This window comes from Salmo salar, chromosome 09 (assembly GCF_965601325.2).
Source record: "Salmo salar chromosome 09, fSalSal1, whole genome shotgun sequence".
Lineage (NCBI taxonomy): Eukaryota > Metazoa > Chordata > Actinopteri > Salmoniformes > Salmonidae > Salmo > Salmo salar.
In genome coordinates, this window is record NC_138299.1 from 128,776,122 (window position 1) to 128,791,621 (window position 15,500).

Genomic DNA, 15,500 nt, shown 5'->3' on the forward strand with positions numbered 1-15,500 from the left:
TCATTGAGCATTCTGCACTGTGCTCTTACAGTCATCTTTGCAGGACAGCCTCTCCTAGGGAGCGTAGCAACAGTGCTGAACTTTCTCCATTTATAGACAATTTGTCTTACCGTGGACTGGTGAACATCAAGGCTTTTAGAGATAATTGTGTAACCCTTTCCTGTTTTATGCAAGTCAACAATTCTTCTGAGATCTCTTTTGTTCGAGGCATGGTTCACATCAGGCAATGCTTCTTGTGAATAGAAAACTCTAATTTTGTGAGTTTTTTTATAGCACAGGGCAGCTCTAACCAACATCTCCAATCTCTTCTCATTGATAGGACTCACATACTTTTTCCAACCTACACTGAATGTTTAAATGATGTACTCAATATAGACAAGAAAAATACAATAATTTGTGTGTTATTAGTTTAAGCACACTGTGTTTGTCTATTGTTGTGACTAAGATGAAGATCAGATCAAATTGTATGACTAATTTATGCAAAGGATTGGATGCCCTGTTTCGAATAATCCAGCACCCTCACTTTATGAGATTAGAGAACACATTGGGAGGTATCTTAGACCATTCCTCCATACAGAATGTTTCCCAATTCTTGATATCCTCCATCTGCGCTTATGGACTTTCCTCTTCAATTGAAACCACAGGTTTCTGGAGATGGAGATGGCCATTGCAAAATGTAGATTTTGTGGTCAATTAACCCTTTTAGGGGGATTTTGATTTGTACTTGGGGATATTGTCTTGCTGGAAGATTCACTTGAGGTTGTCCCATGTGAGTTCATATGTGTACCAGTGAAGTGTACCTTTTGACTTTTTTGTACCTCAGGGAACAACACCGTACCCAGAGCCGACTCTACAAGGTGGCAAAGCCGGGCATGGACCCCCCAGATAGAATTTGTGCCCCCCCAGTTTTGTTTCCCCATAAACATAACAAATGTTATATGAATTACAGTGCACCTGATGACCTGTTGGACTTTGTTACATCTGCTCCTGCCACGCCCTCTACTTCCTATCCTGTGTCTCCCTAACTTCTCTAGGGTAGGGGGCACTATTTTCATCCTGTGTCTCCCTAACCTGCCACCACTCCCTTAGTGCTCTCTCTCCCTCTCTCTCTGTGTGGGTGTATGTGATTGTGTGAGTGGAGACAGGTGTGCTGGAGTCAGAGCAGAACCCCACCAGCTGCAACCTGAACCCCTGCCACTTCCACGCTGCCAGATTGTAGCCTCTGCTCAGTCAGTCTGCGGTTCAAGCCGTTTGTTCCTGCATAGATCTTGTTATCCTCTTGTGCCTGTTTCCCTAGCCTGATGCTGCTTTTCTCTCCGCTACAGTTCCATCTGCTCTGACTCTGGTCCCTGTCTCCAGTCCCTCGTCTCGTCAGTCCAACTTCCCTGCCCTGGACCCCCACTCTACTGCTTCCTTGAATTCCGCTCCGGACCTGCTTACCATGCCCCTACTCCCCTTGCCCCAGCCTCAGTTTCTGGTTCCCTGCTACCCGCCCGAGCTTCCCCTGGCCTGCAACCGTATCTTACGGCAAAAAAGAGCTTCTGGATATCAGGACAGCGATCACTCACCTCGGATTAGACAAAGATTTTTTTCTTCAACAAGCAGGAAGCACAGGACATTCTCCAAACATCTGACATGGCCAACATCCCGTTATTTGCCAGAGGTGGAGACGCAGGTATAGAGGACACAGAGCGGGATCCCTCGTGAGGACCCGCAGGAGGCGAGTGGGAAAGCTGCCATTACTGTCAATATTACTCGCCAACGTGCAATCATTGGACAATAAATTAGACGAGGTACCATCACGAATATCCTACCAACGGGACATCAAAAACTGTAATATCCTATGTTTCACGGAATTGTGGTTGAATGACGACATGGATATTCAGGTAGTGGGATATACGCTGCACCGGCAAGATAGAACAGCACACTCCGGTAAGACGGGAGGGGGGGGGGCAGTTTGTGCATATTTGTAAACAACAGCTGGTGCACTAAATCTAAGGAAGTCTCTAGATTTTGCTCACCTGAAGTAGAGTATATTGTTATAAATTGCAGGCCACACTACTTGCCTAGAGAGTTTTCAGCTATAATTTTCGTGGCTGTTTATTTACCACCACAGACAGATGCTGGCACTAAGACCACACTCAGTCAGCTGTATAAGGAAATAAGCAAACAGGAAACTACTCACCCAGAGGTGGCGCTCCTAGTGGCCAGAGACTTTAATGCAGGGAAACTTAAATCAGTTCTACCAAATTTCTATGAACATGTTAAATGTGCAACCAGAGAGAAAAAAATTCTAGATCACCTGTACTCCACACACAGAGACACGTACAAAGCTCTCCCTCGCCCTCCATTTGGTAAATCCGACCACAACTATATCCTCCTGATTCCTGCTTACAAGCAAAACTTAAAGCAGGAAGCACCAGTGACTCGGTCTATAAAAAAGTGGTCAGATGAAGCAGATGCTAAACTACAAGACTGTTTTGCTATCACAGACTGGAACATGTTCCGGGATTCTCCGATGGCATTGAGGAGTACACCACATCAGTCACTGGCTTTATCAATAAGTGCATCGAGGACGTCGTCCCCACAGTGACTGTAAGTACATACCCCAACCAGAAGCCATGGATTACAGGCAACATTCGCACTGAGCTAAAGGGTATAGCTGCCGCTTTCTCTAACCTGGAAGCTTACAAGAAATCCTGCTATGCCCTGCGACGAACCATCAAACAGGCAAAGCGTCTATACAGGGCTAAGATTGAATCATACTACACCGGCTCCGACGCTCGTCTTATGTGGCAGGGCTTGCAAACTATTACAGACTATAAAGGGAAGCACAGCCGTGAGCTGCCCAGTGACACGACCCTACCAGATGAGCTAAATCACTTCTATGCTCGCTTCGAGGCAAGCAACACTGAGGCATGCATGAGAGCATCAGCTGTTCCGGACGACTGTGTGATCATGCTCTGCGTAGCTGACGTGAGTAAGACCTTTAAACAGGTCAACATACACAAGGCTGCGGGGCCAGACGGATTACCAGGATGTGTGTTCCGGGCATGTGCTGACTGGCAGGTGTCTTCACTGACATTTTCAACATGTCCCTGATTGAGTCTGTAAAACCAACATGTTTCAGGCAGACCACCATAGTCCCTGTGCCCAAGAACACAAAGGCAACCTGCCTAAATGACTACAGACCCGTAGCACTCCCGTCCATAGCCATGAAGTGCTTTGAAAAGCTGGTAATGGCTCACATCAACACCATTATCCCAGAAACCCTAGACCCACTCCAATTTGCATACCGCCCAAACAGATCCACAGATGATGCAATCTCTATTGCACTCCACACTGCCCTTTCCCACCTGGACAAAAGGCACACTTATGTGAGAATGCTATTCATTGACTACAGCTCAGCGTTCAACACCATAGTAACCTCAAAGCTCATCACTAAGCTAAGGATACTGGGACTAAACACCTCCCTCTGCAACTGGTTCCTGGACTTACTGACGGGCCGCCCCCAGCTGGTGAGGGTAGGTAGCAACACATCTGCCACGCTGATCCTCAACACTGGAGCTCCCCAGGGGTGCGTGCTCAGTCCCCTCCTATACTCCCTGTTCACCCACGACTGCGTGGCCAGGCACGACTGCGTGGCCAGGCACGACTCCAACACCATCATTAAGTTTGCAGATGACACAACAGATGTAGGCCTGATCAACGACGAGACAGCCTATAGGGAGGAGGTCAGAGACCTGGTCGGGTGGTGCCAAGACAACAACCTCTCCCTCAGCGTGATCACGACTAAGGAGATGATTGTGGACTACAGGAAAAAGAGGACCGAGCATGCCCCCATTCTCATCGACGGGGCTGCAGTGGAGCAGGTTGAGAGCTTCAGGTTCCTTGGTGTTCACACCACCAACAAATTAACATGGTCCAAGCACACCAAGACAGTCGTGAAGAGGGCACGACAAAACCTATTCCCCCTCAGGAGACTGAAAATATTTGGCATGGGTCCTCAGATCCTCAAAAGGTTCTTCAGCTGCACCATCGAGAGCATTCTGACTGGTTGCATCACTGCCTGGTCTGGCAACTGCTCGTCCTTCGACCACAAGGCATTACAGAGGGTAGAGTGAACGGCCCAGTACATCACTGGGGCCACGCATCCTGCCATCCAGGACCTCTATAGCAGGCAGTGTCAGAGTAAGGCCCTAAAAATTGTCAGACTCCAGCCACCCTAATTATAGACTGTTCTCTCTGCTACAGCACAGCAAGCGGTACCGGAGCGCCAAGTCTAGGTCCATGAGGCTTCTAAACAGCTTCTACTCCCAAGCCATAAGACTCCTGGACATCTAGTCAAATGGCCACCCAGACTATTTGCAGTGCCCCCCCACACACACCCTCTTTACAGCACTGCTACTCTCTGTTGTCTTCTATGCATAGTCAATTTAATAACTCTACCTACATGTACATACTACCTGGAATAACCGGTGCCCCCGCACATTGACTCTGTATCGGTACCCCCCTGTATATAGTCTCGCTATTGTTATTTCACTGCTGCTCTTTAATTACTTGTTACTTTTAGCTCTTATTCTTATCTGTATTTTTTTTTATGCATTGTTGGTTAGGGGCTCGTAAGTAAGCATTTCACTGTAAGGTCTACACTTGTTGTATTCGGCGCATGTGACTAATAAAATTTGATTTGATCTAGACAAAAACATCAAGAGGACCATGACATAACGTTCTAAGAACGTCCTAAAAACATTCTTGGGGACGTCCCTGGAACAAACCTGGAACAGCAAAAAACTTGCAGTGGACCATGACTGTTTAAATTGAATTAATGTAAATGATGCATTTTAAAGTAATGTATTCTCATTGATGTATTCACATGTGAATTTCATGGGTTTTTTTCGTAACGGAACCACAGATCAAGCAACATTATGGACTAAACGGTCAAATCCTGTTGCTACAGGATAATTTTTCTATGACAATACTGGTCAAATTAAGATCCTACATTACATCTGTAGTTTCTTGTTTAGAGGTGCACTCTCATTTTGTACTGATTTTCCTGTGTGTTTGTTGGTGTGTGTATGGTCTCTGTAGTGTTTACATGGTAGCCATTCTTGCAGGCTCAGAGGCCAAGCTTTGTGCTAGTCTTCTGCAGCCCAACGAGACCCTGGTCATGACCATATCTCTGATTGCCGATGAGCAGAGCAAAATTCTTCTCCAAGAGAGTTCTGACCAAGAGTTTCACCGCTGCTTCCAGTTTCAGGTCAGCCTAGCACTGGTGGACATCCAGAACCATTCCAATAAGAGTATACAGTACTTTTTAGCTTTGTGATACATCTCTTCATTTTGCGTGCAATGCCAGGTTATTTTATGGGAAATATAAATGTGGTGGCTTACTATAACTTTTCTGGAATTCTGGCTGAAATTTGACATAAAAAAGATGACATTAACTACTAAAGAAAAATAATTTTTAAAACACACTGATGAAAGGAGAAGTGATTGAATCTTCACAACCTTGACATTGTTGCAGCACCTTCTTACCAACTAAGCCACACTGGATCATGTGTTATTGGTTCATTGTCTCCCTGACAGGCCCCTCATGTGGAGAGTGACGAAGTGCAAAACTTTAAGGTGGAGGTTCGAGGTGAAACGTTTCTGTCGACAGAGGAGAGAAAGGTCATGATCAAACCGTACAGCCCGATGACATTCGTCCAAACGGATAAACCAATCTACAACCCGGGACACACAGGTAATTTTACACAGAGCCAGTACACAGTCTGTTGGACTGGTTTGGTCTGTCATCACATGTTGCTCCTAAAGGACATTTGAAACAGGACAGTAAAGGTGCAGATAACAAAATAATCCACTGCAGGTTCACTCAGGATATGTACACTGGAGTTTGAACCAACATACCCCATGTTACAAGCTGTTCCTCTCCTGGACATTATCATTGGATATTGATAGTGTAAATATTTTCAGCAAACTTGCAGTGCAGTTTTCCTTTATCTGAATTGGGGTCTTAGTACCAACGGTGAAAAATATTATTCAGAGTAGCTGTCGAAAGTTTGTCTTGCAAAATTCTGGTAACTTTCCCGAAAATCCCAGGTTTTCCAGAAATCCCGGTTGAAAGATTCCGGGAGTCTGGAAATCCTTCAATGGGGATTTCTGGAAAACCAATTAAAGTTAGCAAAATGATGCTTCTAAAACTCTCATTGAGCGCTTGTCTTTGTCTTTTTTTTTATTGCCTTTTTACAGTGCAGTTTAGAGTGATCACCTTGGATTCCAGTTTTAGCCCTGTCAATCAGCTGGTGGGTGTTGAAATATTTGGTCTTCCTTTAGAACAGTACACTATTTCAAACAAAAAGAGATACAAGGATCAGTTGGTAGAGCATGGTGTTTGCATGCCAGCATAGTATGTGCAACGCCAGGGTTGTGGGTTCGATTCCCACGGGGGGCCAGTACAAAAACAAATGCATGAAATGAAATGTATGCATTCACTACTGTAAGTCGCTCTGGATAAGAGCGTCTGCTAAATGACTAAAATGTAAAAAAAATAAAATGTAAATGTAAATCATAATACTGTGCGATAGACATGGCAATCAGCTATTATGTAAAACTATGTACAGTGTTGTTCAACCAAATGGTTACAGTGCCCCCCTTATGGTTAAAGTGTCCGCCCTGAGAATGGAAGCTTGGGGGTTCTTATACATCGCATTAGTACTCCATGAACAATAAGGCTTCGGGAATGGGAAATGTTTTGAACAACTATTGGACAAAATCCAAATCTTTAGCTTATGTTATCTGTTTGATAAGGCTACACAAACAGTTGAGACATAGCACTCAATGCAAACATACTGTGCATGTCTGCAGAGGTAAGTAAACCTTTATCGGCTGATTTGAAGGTCCTCAAATATTTACCACAGGACATGGGGTTTTCCATTCATATAGGTCAGATTGGAATGTATGAGAATGTTTTTCCTGAGATTGAGTTAATCTACTGAATTGACATTAAAGTCCCAGTGCTACTTGTGATGTTGAAGAGACAAAGCCAATCACCTGCCTAGTTCATATAGTTGTATACATTTGCTAAATGCAGAAGACACGTTTCAGTTGAAGGCATTCAGTTGTACAACTGACTAGGTATCTCCCTTTCTGTTGATTTTTGGGAATATGAGAGTTATTCATTAAACATTAGCCAATATTTTGTCTTGCCCTTCACAGTACAACATTGTGTAACTTGAGGTAAGACCCTTATTAGTCTGTCAATTTATGATGAGTGTCACTCAATACTACAACATGATAAGACGATGACTCCACCAGCTAGGTAGGTCATCATTCATTTCCACATGGCAGTTACCAGAAGCCTCCATATCAGCTTTATGTGAACACATCTGGGCCACCTTCAGTAAGCAAACTTCAGAACGTTGCAGATAGAAATGTCATGAATAGAACTGACGTGACTCCTTATTCTACATGTCAGACAGGCATGTTTGGCCTACATAACATATTTGTATCTGAACATTCCACAAGGTTGTGCCCTGCTCAATGTGTCTCTTGTTCTATGAATAAGCAGGATGTTCATCAGAACAGGATTGGACAGTGGGTCAGTACTTCATCCAGTGGCATCATTCTGCAGCTTTCTCATTCTGCAGCTTTCGAGTAAAGATGACCACACCTGTGGAAAAGGTCACTATGGTGATGGGCCTGTCACCGAACTTGTCAGTTCCCGTCCTCCTTGGTCGTGACTGCCCAGTCTTCCACGGGTTGTGGACCAATGCGGAGAAGCATGAGAGGGGCCGACAAGATAGGAGGAGCTCACAGCACCGCATGGGCCTGGCACTTAACCTGGTTGCCCACGATAAACTCCGTGGGGGAAAAGTAAACCACACGGGCGACTAGCCGGTCTACTAGGGGAACAGGAAGCAGGATGAGGAGTCCACATGATTGCTGCGGCGGGTCTTCGAAGAGACGTCCAGTGATGAGACGTGCCACAGAATCGAGAGCCAAGGGGAAGTGGGATCCAGCCAGGCAGACGAGGATAGGAGGCAGGAGGAAAGAGAACTGCTTCGACGGATCTTCGCAGAGTCCACACCAGAGGAGTCCTGGCCGGGGTTTGGCATGGAGACCAACGACGGCGACATAGATCGCCCCCACCCCCACCCTGTCCGACAGCTACAGCAGTTTCCCTTTCCGAAGACCTTATGAGTCCGTTTGGCCCAATAGCGAGATCCGGAGGTGCAAAGGCTTATGGCCAAAGTGGCAGTTATTGATGGGAAGAGGCTACAGGATGAGGGTGAGTTACGTTTCCCATATTTTGCCATATGTAACGGCCTATTATATTGGATATGTAGGAGAAGGGAGGGGGAGTTCGAACTATTGATAGTACAGAGGTCATATCAAGACACTGTGCTGCACTTGGCCCTCTCCCATGTCTTGGGTGGACATTTAGGACGGGAGAAAACGGCTGAGAGGGTAGTCACCTGTTTCTACTGGCCGGGGGTGACCAGAGACTTAGCCAAGTATTGCAGGTCATGCAACAGGTGTCAATGTACGGCCCCCAGGGCCCATTTTCGCAATCCCCTGGTATCTCTTCCCATTATAGAAACCCCATTCGAAACTATTGCCATGGACCTAGTGGGGCCACTGCCACGGTCAGCCCGAGGACAAAATACATCCTCGTAGTAGTGGACTACGCGACCAAATATCCCAAAGCTATTCCAAAACGCACCATGGCGACGAAAGGCATAGCCAAGGAGCTGGTCATGTTTTTGCGAGTAGGATTACCCTCGACTATTTTAACAGATCAAGGCACTCCCTTTATGTCCCGGCTCATGAAAGACCTACAGTTGAAGTCGGAAGTTTACATACACTGAGCCAAATACATTTAAACTCAGTTTCTCATAATTCCTGACATTTAATCCTAGTAAAAATTCCCTGTCTTAGGGCAGTTAGGATCACCACTTTAATTTAAGAATGTGAAATGTCAGAATAATGGTAGAGAGAATAATTTATTTCAGCTTTTATTTCTTTCTTCACATTCCCAGTGGGTCAGAAGTTTACATACACACAATTAGTATTTGGTAGCATTGCCTTTAAATTGTTTCACTTGGGTCAACTGTTTCAGGTAGCCTTCCACAAGCTTCCCACAATAAGTTGGGTGAATTCTGGCCCATTCCTCCTGACAGAGCTGGTGTAACTGAGTCAGGTTTTTAGGCCTCCTTGCTCACACACGCTTTTTCAGTTCTGCCCACATTTTCTATAGGTTTGAGGTCAGGGCGTTGTGATGGCCACTCCAATACCTTGACTTTGTTGTCCTTAAGCCATTTTGCCACAACTTTGGAAGGATGCTTGGGGTCATTGTCCATTTAGAAGACCCATTTGCGACCAAGCTTTAACTTCCTGACTGATGTTTTGAGATGTTGCTTCAATATATCCACATAATTGTCCTTCCTCATGAAGCCATCTATTTTGTGAAGTGCACCAGTCCCTCCTGCAGCAAAGCACCCCCATAACATGATGCTGCCACGCCTGTGCTTCACGGTTGGGATGGTGTTCTTCGGCTTGCAAGCCTCCACCTTTTTCCTCCAAATATAACGAAGGTCATTATGGCCAACAGTTCTATTTTTGTTTCTTCAGACCAGAGGACATTTCTCCAAAAAGTACGATCTTTGTCCCCATGTGCAGTTGCAAACCGTAAGTCTGGCTTTTTTATGGCGGTTTTGGAGCAGTGGCTTCTTCCTTGCTGAGAGGCCTTTCAGGTTATGTCGATATACCAATAGTGGATATAGATAGTGGATATAGATACTTTTGTACCTGTTTCCTCCAGCATCTTCACAAGGTCCTTTGCTGTTGTTCTGGGATTGATTTGCACTTTTCACACCAAAGTACGTTCATCTCTAGGAGACAGAACGAGTCTCCTTCTTGAGCAGTATGACAGCTGCGTGGTCCCATGGTGTTTATACTTGCGTACTATTGTTTGTACAGATGAACGTAGTACCTTCAGGCGTTTGGAAATTGCTCCCAAGGATGAACCAGACTTGTGGAGGTCTACAATTTGTTTTCGGAGGTCTTGGCTGATTTCTTTTGATTTTCCCATGATGTCACGCAAAGAGGCACTGAGTTTGAAGGTAGGCCTTGAAATGCATCCACAGGTACACCTCCAATTGACTCAAATGTTGTCAATTAGCCTATCAGAAGCTTCTAAAGCCATGTCATCATTTTCTGGAATTTTCCAAGCTGTTTAAAGGCACAGTCAACTTAGTGTATGTAAACTTCTGACCCACTGGAATTGTGATACAGTGAATTATAAGTGAAATAATCTGTCTGTAAACATTTGTTGGAAAAATTAGTTGTGTTATGCACAAAGTAGATGTCCTAACCGACTTGCCAAAACTATAGTTTGTTAACAAGAAATTTGTGGAGTGGTTGAAAAACTAGTTTTAATGACTCCAACCTAAGTGTATGTAAACTTCTGACTTCAACTGTATGTAAGCTATACAGTGTATAGCAGATTAGAACGAGTGTTTATCACCCCCAGACAGACAGACTGTGCGAGAGGCTGAATAAAACCATCATGAGCATGTTAACCTGTTGAGGACAGACGTTCCGCTAGCGGAACCCCGTTCCGCCTGCGGAACCCCTAGCCAACAGCCAATGGCATCGCACGGCTCGAAATACAAAACCAACTAAAATACCACAATTCAATTTTCTCAATCAACTATTTTACACCATTTTAAAGATAAGACTTTCGTTAATCTAACCCCCATTGTCCGATTTCAAAAAGGCTTTACAGCGAAACCAAAACATTAGATTATGTTAGGAGAGTTCATAGACACAAATAATCACACAGCCATTTTCCAAGCAAGCATATATGTCACATAAACCCAAACCACAGCTAAATGCAGCACTAACCTTTGATGATCTTCATCAGATGACACTTCTAGGACATTAAGTTATACAATACATGGATGTTTTGTTCAATCAAGTTCATATTTATATCAAAGCACATTTTGCAATATTCTGAGTACATAGCTCGGCCATCACGGCTAGCTATTTTGACATCCGCCAACTTCGGGGTCACCTAAACTCAGAATTACTATTAGAAAAATTGGATTACCTTTGCTGTTCTTCGTCAGAATGCACTCCCAGGACTTCTACTTCAACAACAAATGTTGTTTTGGTTCCAAATAATCCATAGTTATATCCAAATACCTCAGTTTTGTTCGTGCGTTCAGGTCACTATCCGAAGGGTAACGCGCGAGTGTATTTCGTGACAAAAAATGTCAAAATATTCCATTACCGTACTTAGAAGCATGTCAAACGCTGTTTAAAATCCCTTTTTATGCTATTTTTCTCGTAAAATAGCGATAATATTCCAACCGGGCAACGTTGTATTCATTCAAAGACTGAAAGAAAAACATGGCGAGTTCTCGTGACCGCACATCTCCAGTCTCACTGTCCCCAGGCTGAACACTTACAAACTCTGCTCCTATACTTTGCCCAGAGACAGCAGACACCCCCATTCCACTTTCTGACGGCTTTAGAGAGCCAATGGAAGCCTTAAAAAGTGTCAAGTTACAGCACAGATGCTGTAATGTCGATAGAAATGCAACAGAAGGACAACAAATTGTCAGACAGGGCACTTCCTGTATGGAATCTTCTCAGGTTTTCGCCTGCCATATGAGTTCTGTTATACTCACAGACACCATTCAAACAGTTTTAGAAACTTTAGAGTGTTTTCTATCCAAATCTACTAATTATATGCATATTCTAGTTTCTAGTTTTTTATCCGGCCGTGAAAATACTGCCCCCTATCCCAAAGAAGTTAAATTCGAGGTGGTTCACAAGCCCGGAAAACTACACGGTAACGCGGATGAGCTTTCTCGCCGAGACCTGGTAGGTCCGGCTGGCGTGAGCCCCCCTTGGTCTGGCCTGAGCGGGGGATGTGTGAGCGATCAGCCAAATCAAGTGGCCCGACAGCGCCCTGTCCTGGAGATGGGCGGAGGTACAGCCGCTACTGATGAGCTCCCCTGAGGCCAATTGACTGATTATTGTTTGTGCTCTCTTAAAAGTCAAATGAAAACATGTTTTTTTATTGAGAGTGAATGGCATGATGTCAATATATTTAATTACATCATGAAGGCCTGTGTGTTTGACCTTCAGTGCTACATCATAATGTTATATTTTTTTTATTAATGTCTTCTTTTTTTAAATCATGTTTAAAAATATTATGTAAGCTGCACTGCATTTCAGTTTCTGCATTGTGAACTGCCATTGTGCATCATGGTGGCATGTGTTCTTGTTAAATAAACCATCCTATTTTAATTTGTTTTCCTTTAACAGGTATTACAATCAGAGGGAAAACACATAGCACTCTTCTATGTGATTGGTCGACACACCCGAAATCTAAGAACATGGATCAGTTATCGAGGGCAAGGTAAGTCCAAATCCAGTGTTATTGTTCTTTGTACTTTGTTGAATTGTGGATGCCATTTGTTCTTTGACATTTCTGTTTACTTAACTACTAATGGTAGGTAACAGTGACACATGTAGCATCACATTCCTCCTTTTTTCCTCAGATAAACATTGTTCACTTCAACAACACACCTATCTCTGACATGTTAGTCTACCTGTTGGAGAAGAAAGGCTGGTCCTCACATCGTCTCCAGAACCTAACCACAGACAGTCGTGGTATTGCCAGTTTCTCCCTCAACACAACCACTATGCCCAAAGAGGATATTAACCTCATAGTAAGTATGATTCCTTCTAGGTTTTGAAAGACTCCGAGACTCTTTATGCTCAATCCCAAATCACCCCATTGACCCTACACCCTGAGGTCTATCATGCTCTTGTGGAGATCTGAGGAGATTCCATTGGTATAATAAGCAATATGGTGAAACTTCCACCTATCCTATCAGAGGGTGAGGTGGAGCTCAAAGGGTCGATTTGGGATTGGGCCTTTAGTTATACTCTCTCTTCCCTCTGTTGATTTCCAGGTTAGCAACACACCAGCAGTGGAGAACACTAGATACAGGGTCCCCTATTTCAACAGAGGGCAACACATACTCTCACTGATCCAGCCCACCTCCCCTCACAGTAAAACATCCAGCTCTCTGGCTATTCAGAAGATGGAGAAACCACTGGCATGTGGGGAGGAAGTGTCAATCACCATCCAGTACGCTATCGTAGGGGAGACCGTCCCAAAGGGCTCCGTGGATGTCGTCTACCTGGTGAGTAGAACCAGAAACAAGTTGTGACAACCTGCAAACCCAGGGTGCGTCCGAAATGGCACCCTATTCCATAGTGCACTATTTTGACCAGGATAATTTCAGACATAGTCCCAGCCTCTCACCTTTAAAGGAAGGATGTCCCTATACAACACCAATATTCCTCATCATCTCCTTATTCCTGACTTGATGGGAAAACTGTTTTTCCCTCCTCCAGGCCTTATCCAGAGGGGCGATACTTCAGCATGGACATATGAAGGTTACTGTACAGCAGGGGAGTCCTGGTGAGGAAGTTTTATTAAGTAATTATGGACGTACTGGGAGGTGCTTGATGACAATGACAGTGTGACATGCGCTTACGCAGCAGTAACTGAGGGTGAAGTCACCTTGGCCGTGGTTCCAGAGATGGCGCCGTTGGTACAGGTCCTGGTGTACAGTTTGCTACCCAGTGAGACTGTCATCGCCTACAGCATGAACTTCCCCCCTGAGAAATGCTTCAGGCACAAGGTGTGTGTGTGCTGAGTTGGTCATATCCTCAGTGACTTCACATCACAAAGATATTGTGAATATTTTTTGGAAGGTATAAAAAGTGTCAGGTATTTCCATGCACATAAATATCATACCTTGTGTAAAGGTGTATAATGTACCCTTATGTATGTCCTGTGTGCCAGGTGTTGGTGGAGTTCTCACCCTCAAAAGCAGTCCCAGGGGAGGAGAACACCCTGCAGCTCTCGGCCCAGCCCGGCTCCCTCTGTGGCCTCAGCACTGTGGACAAGAGTGTTCACATCATGGAGCCAGGGAAGAGGCTGGATGCTGACAAGGTAATAGAGCTCACTGAAGTGAATGTCAACAGTCATACCACCATATAAACTGCTTTTGTGGTGCTGGCCACAACAACCAGCTTCAGGGGAATAAGAAGTGACTACAGCAGACTTTGAGTGGGTCTGTTCACAGTGGCCATTTGGTATGCTTTCATCTACTGGAAAGCATATCCCAATTGGTACTTTATGAGTTCATACTAGTTGTGTTCATTAGGGCATGGAAAGAAATGTGAAAATGTTTAGCAATGGAAAACAAAGTGACAAGTCTAAGTAGTCCCTGCATTCTGGTTGGTGCCCAATAAACACGACAAGGTCATTTCATGTCTCACAGATATTTGATATGCTACCAGTCAAGGAGACAACATATATTTAATACAAGCTTGAAGATTCATTAGCTTATTTACGTGTAAGACCAAGGAGATATGTAATGCCATACCCAGATCGACCACCTGAGGAGAAAAATTACCCTTATGAAGTTTTTCAGCTAACTTCTGCTTTGTTTCCTGTTAGCTTCAAGCCTCTTTTCCTCCCTTGTAAAAGCAATTCACCGTACTGTCACCAAGCATTCCTCTTCTTAGATTATGAATTGCTAAAATAGATTGTTTGAGGCTAAAGAAGCTCATATAGAGGCTACTGTTTAAGGCTACGAAGCCCATGAAACTGGCCTGTGAAAGTCTTGATGTGTTTACCAAGCTCAGAGAAGACCTTGTGTGCCTCTGCTACTCTATCATAGCCTCTCTTTCGCCCTTGTACATATTTATCTTTATCTTTTTTGTCAACGTACCTCTTCAGTGTCATTCAGTCAGTTTTTTCATTCCTTGCTGCTCCATATGAAAAAAAGAATAGTTTACTATAGAATACTACAGTACACTGTAGAATACTATACTACACACTGTAGTATCCATCGATCATATGCAGTACTTACTATAGGATGTTGTAGAATAGGGTAGTATTATCCACAAAAAGAACACTGTAGTAAATACTACAGTAATGTCCACAAAAACACAACAGTTTTTATACCACAGAATTTAATTAGCATTTACCCTGCTAATTCCCCTCCCCCATATCACATTTGTGCCACCGTTAAGTGAGAAACCTACCATATATTGTGTTCCCTACAGGTTATAATTCAGAGCTTCTGCTCTTCTCTATAACCTATCTGTTCAGACCCCAGTCCTACCGACCTATAGGTTATGGAAAATTTGCTCTTGTTGTATTTCTCCCGTAGGTTTCCTGAAAGAGAAAGCCTCCACTTTTATATGTTGTGATAATTGCGTTGTTAGCTCCATAAGCAGTTAGTTCATATGCCTTGACACTGTGATAGGCCGAGACAATAAGAAATAAATTCAACCACACCTTTGTTTGATCACAAAACTGGAGAGCAACCTCTGTCCAGTGAAGTCCACAAAGCATATTGCATGTAACAAACAGTTGAATGATCAAGCAACTTAATGTT

The 15,500-nt window shown here is 44.1% G+C and overlaps 1 protein-coding gene across 1 annotated transcript; it reads left to right on the forward strand.

The window, feature by feature from the left end:
- The first annotated feature begins 5,062 nt into the window (after positions 1-5,062).
- LOC106612552 (murinoglobulin-1) lies at positions 5,063-14,107 on the forward strand. The gene is given in 12 exon segments (XM_014213798.3): positions 5,063-5,260; positions 5,590-5,746; positions 6,253-6,309; positions 7,571-7,864; positions 7,964-8,177; positions 8,600-8,771; positions 12,383-12,433; positions 12,576-12,746; positions 12,993-13,226; positions 13,441-13,507; positions 13,591-13,730; positions 13,895-14,107. Coding segments are annotated over 12 exon segments (1,917 nt in total). The 5' UTR covers positions 5,063-5,098; the 3' UTR covers positions 14,093-14,107.
- The last annotated feature ends 1,393 nt before the right edge of the window (positions 14,108-15,500 follow it).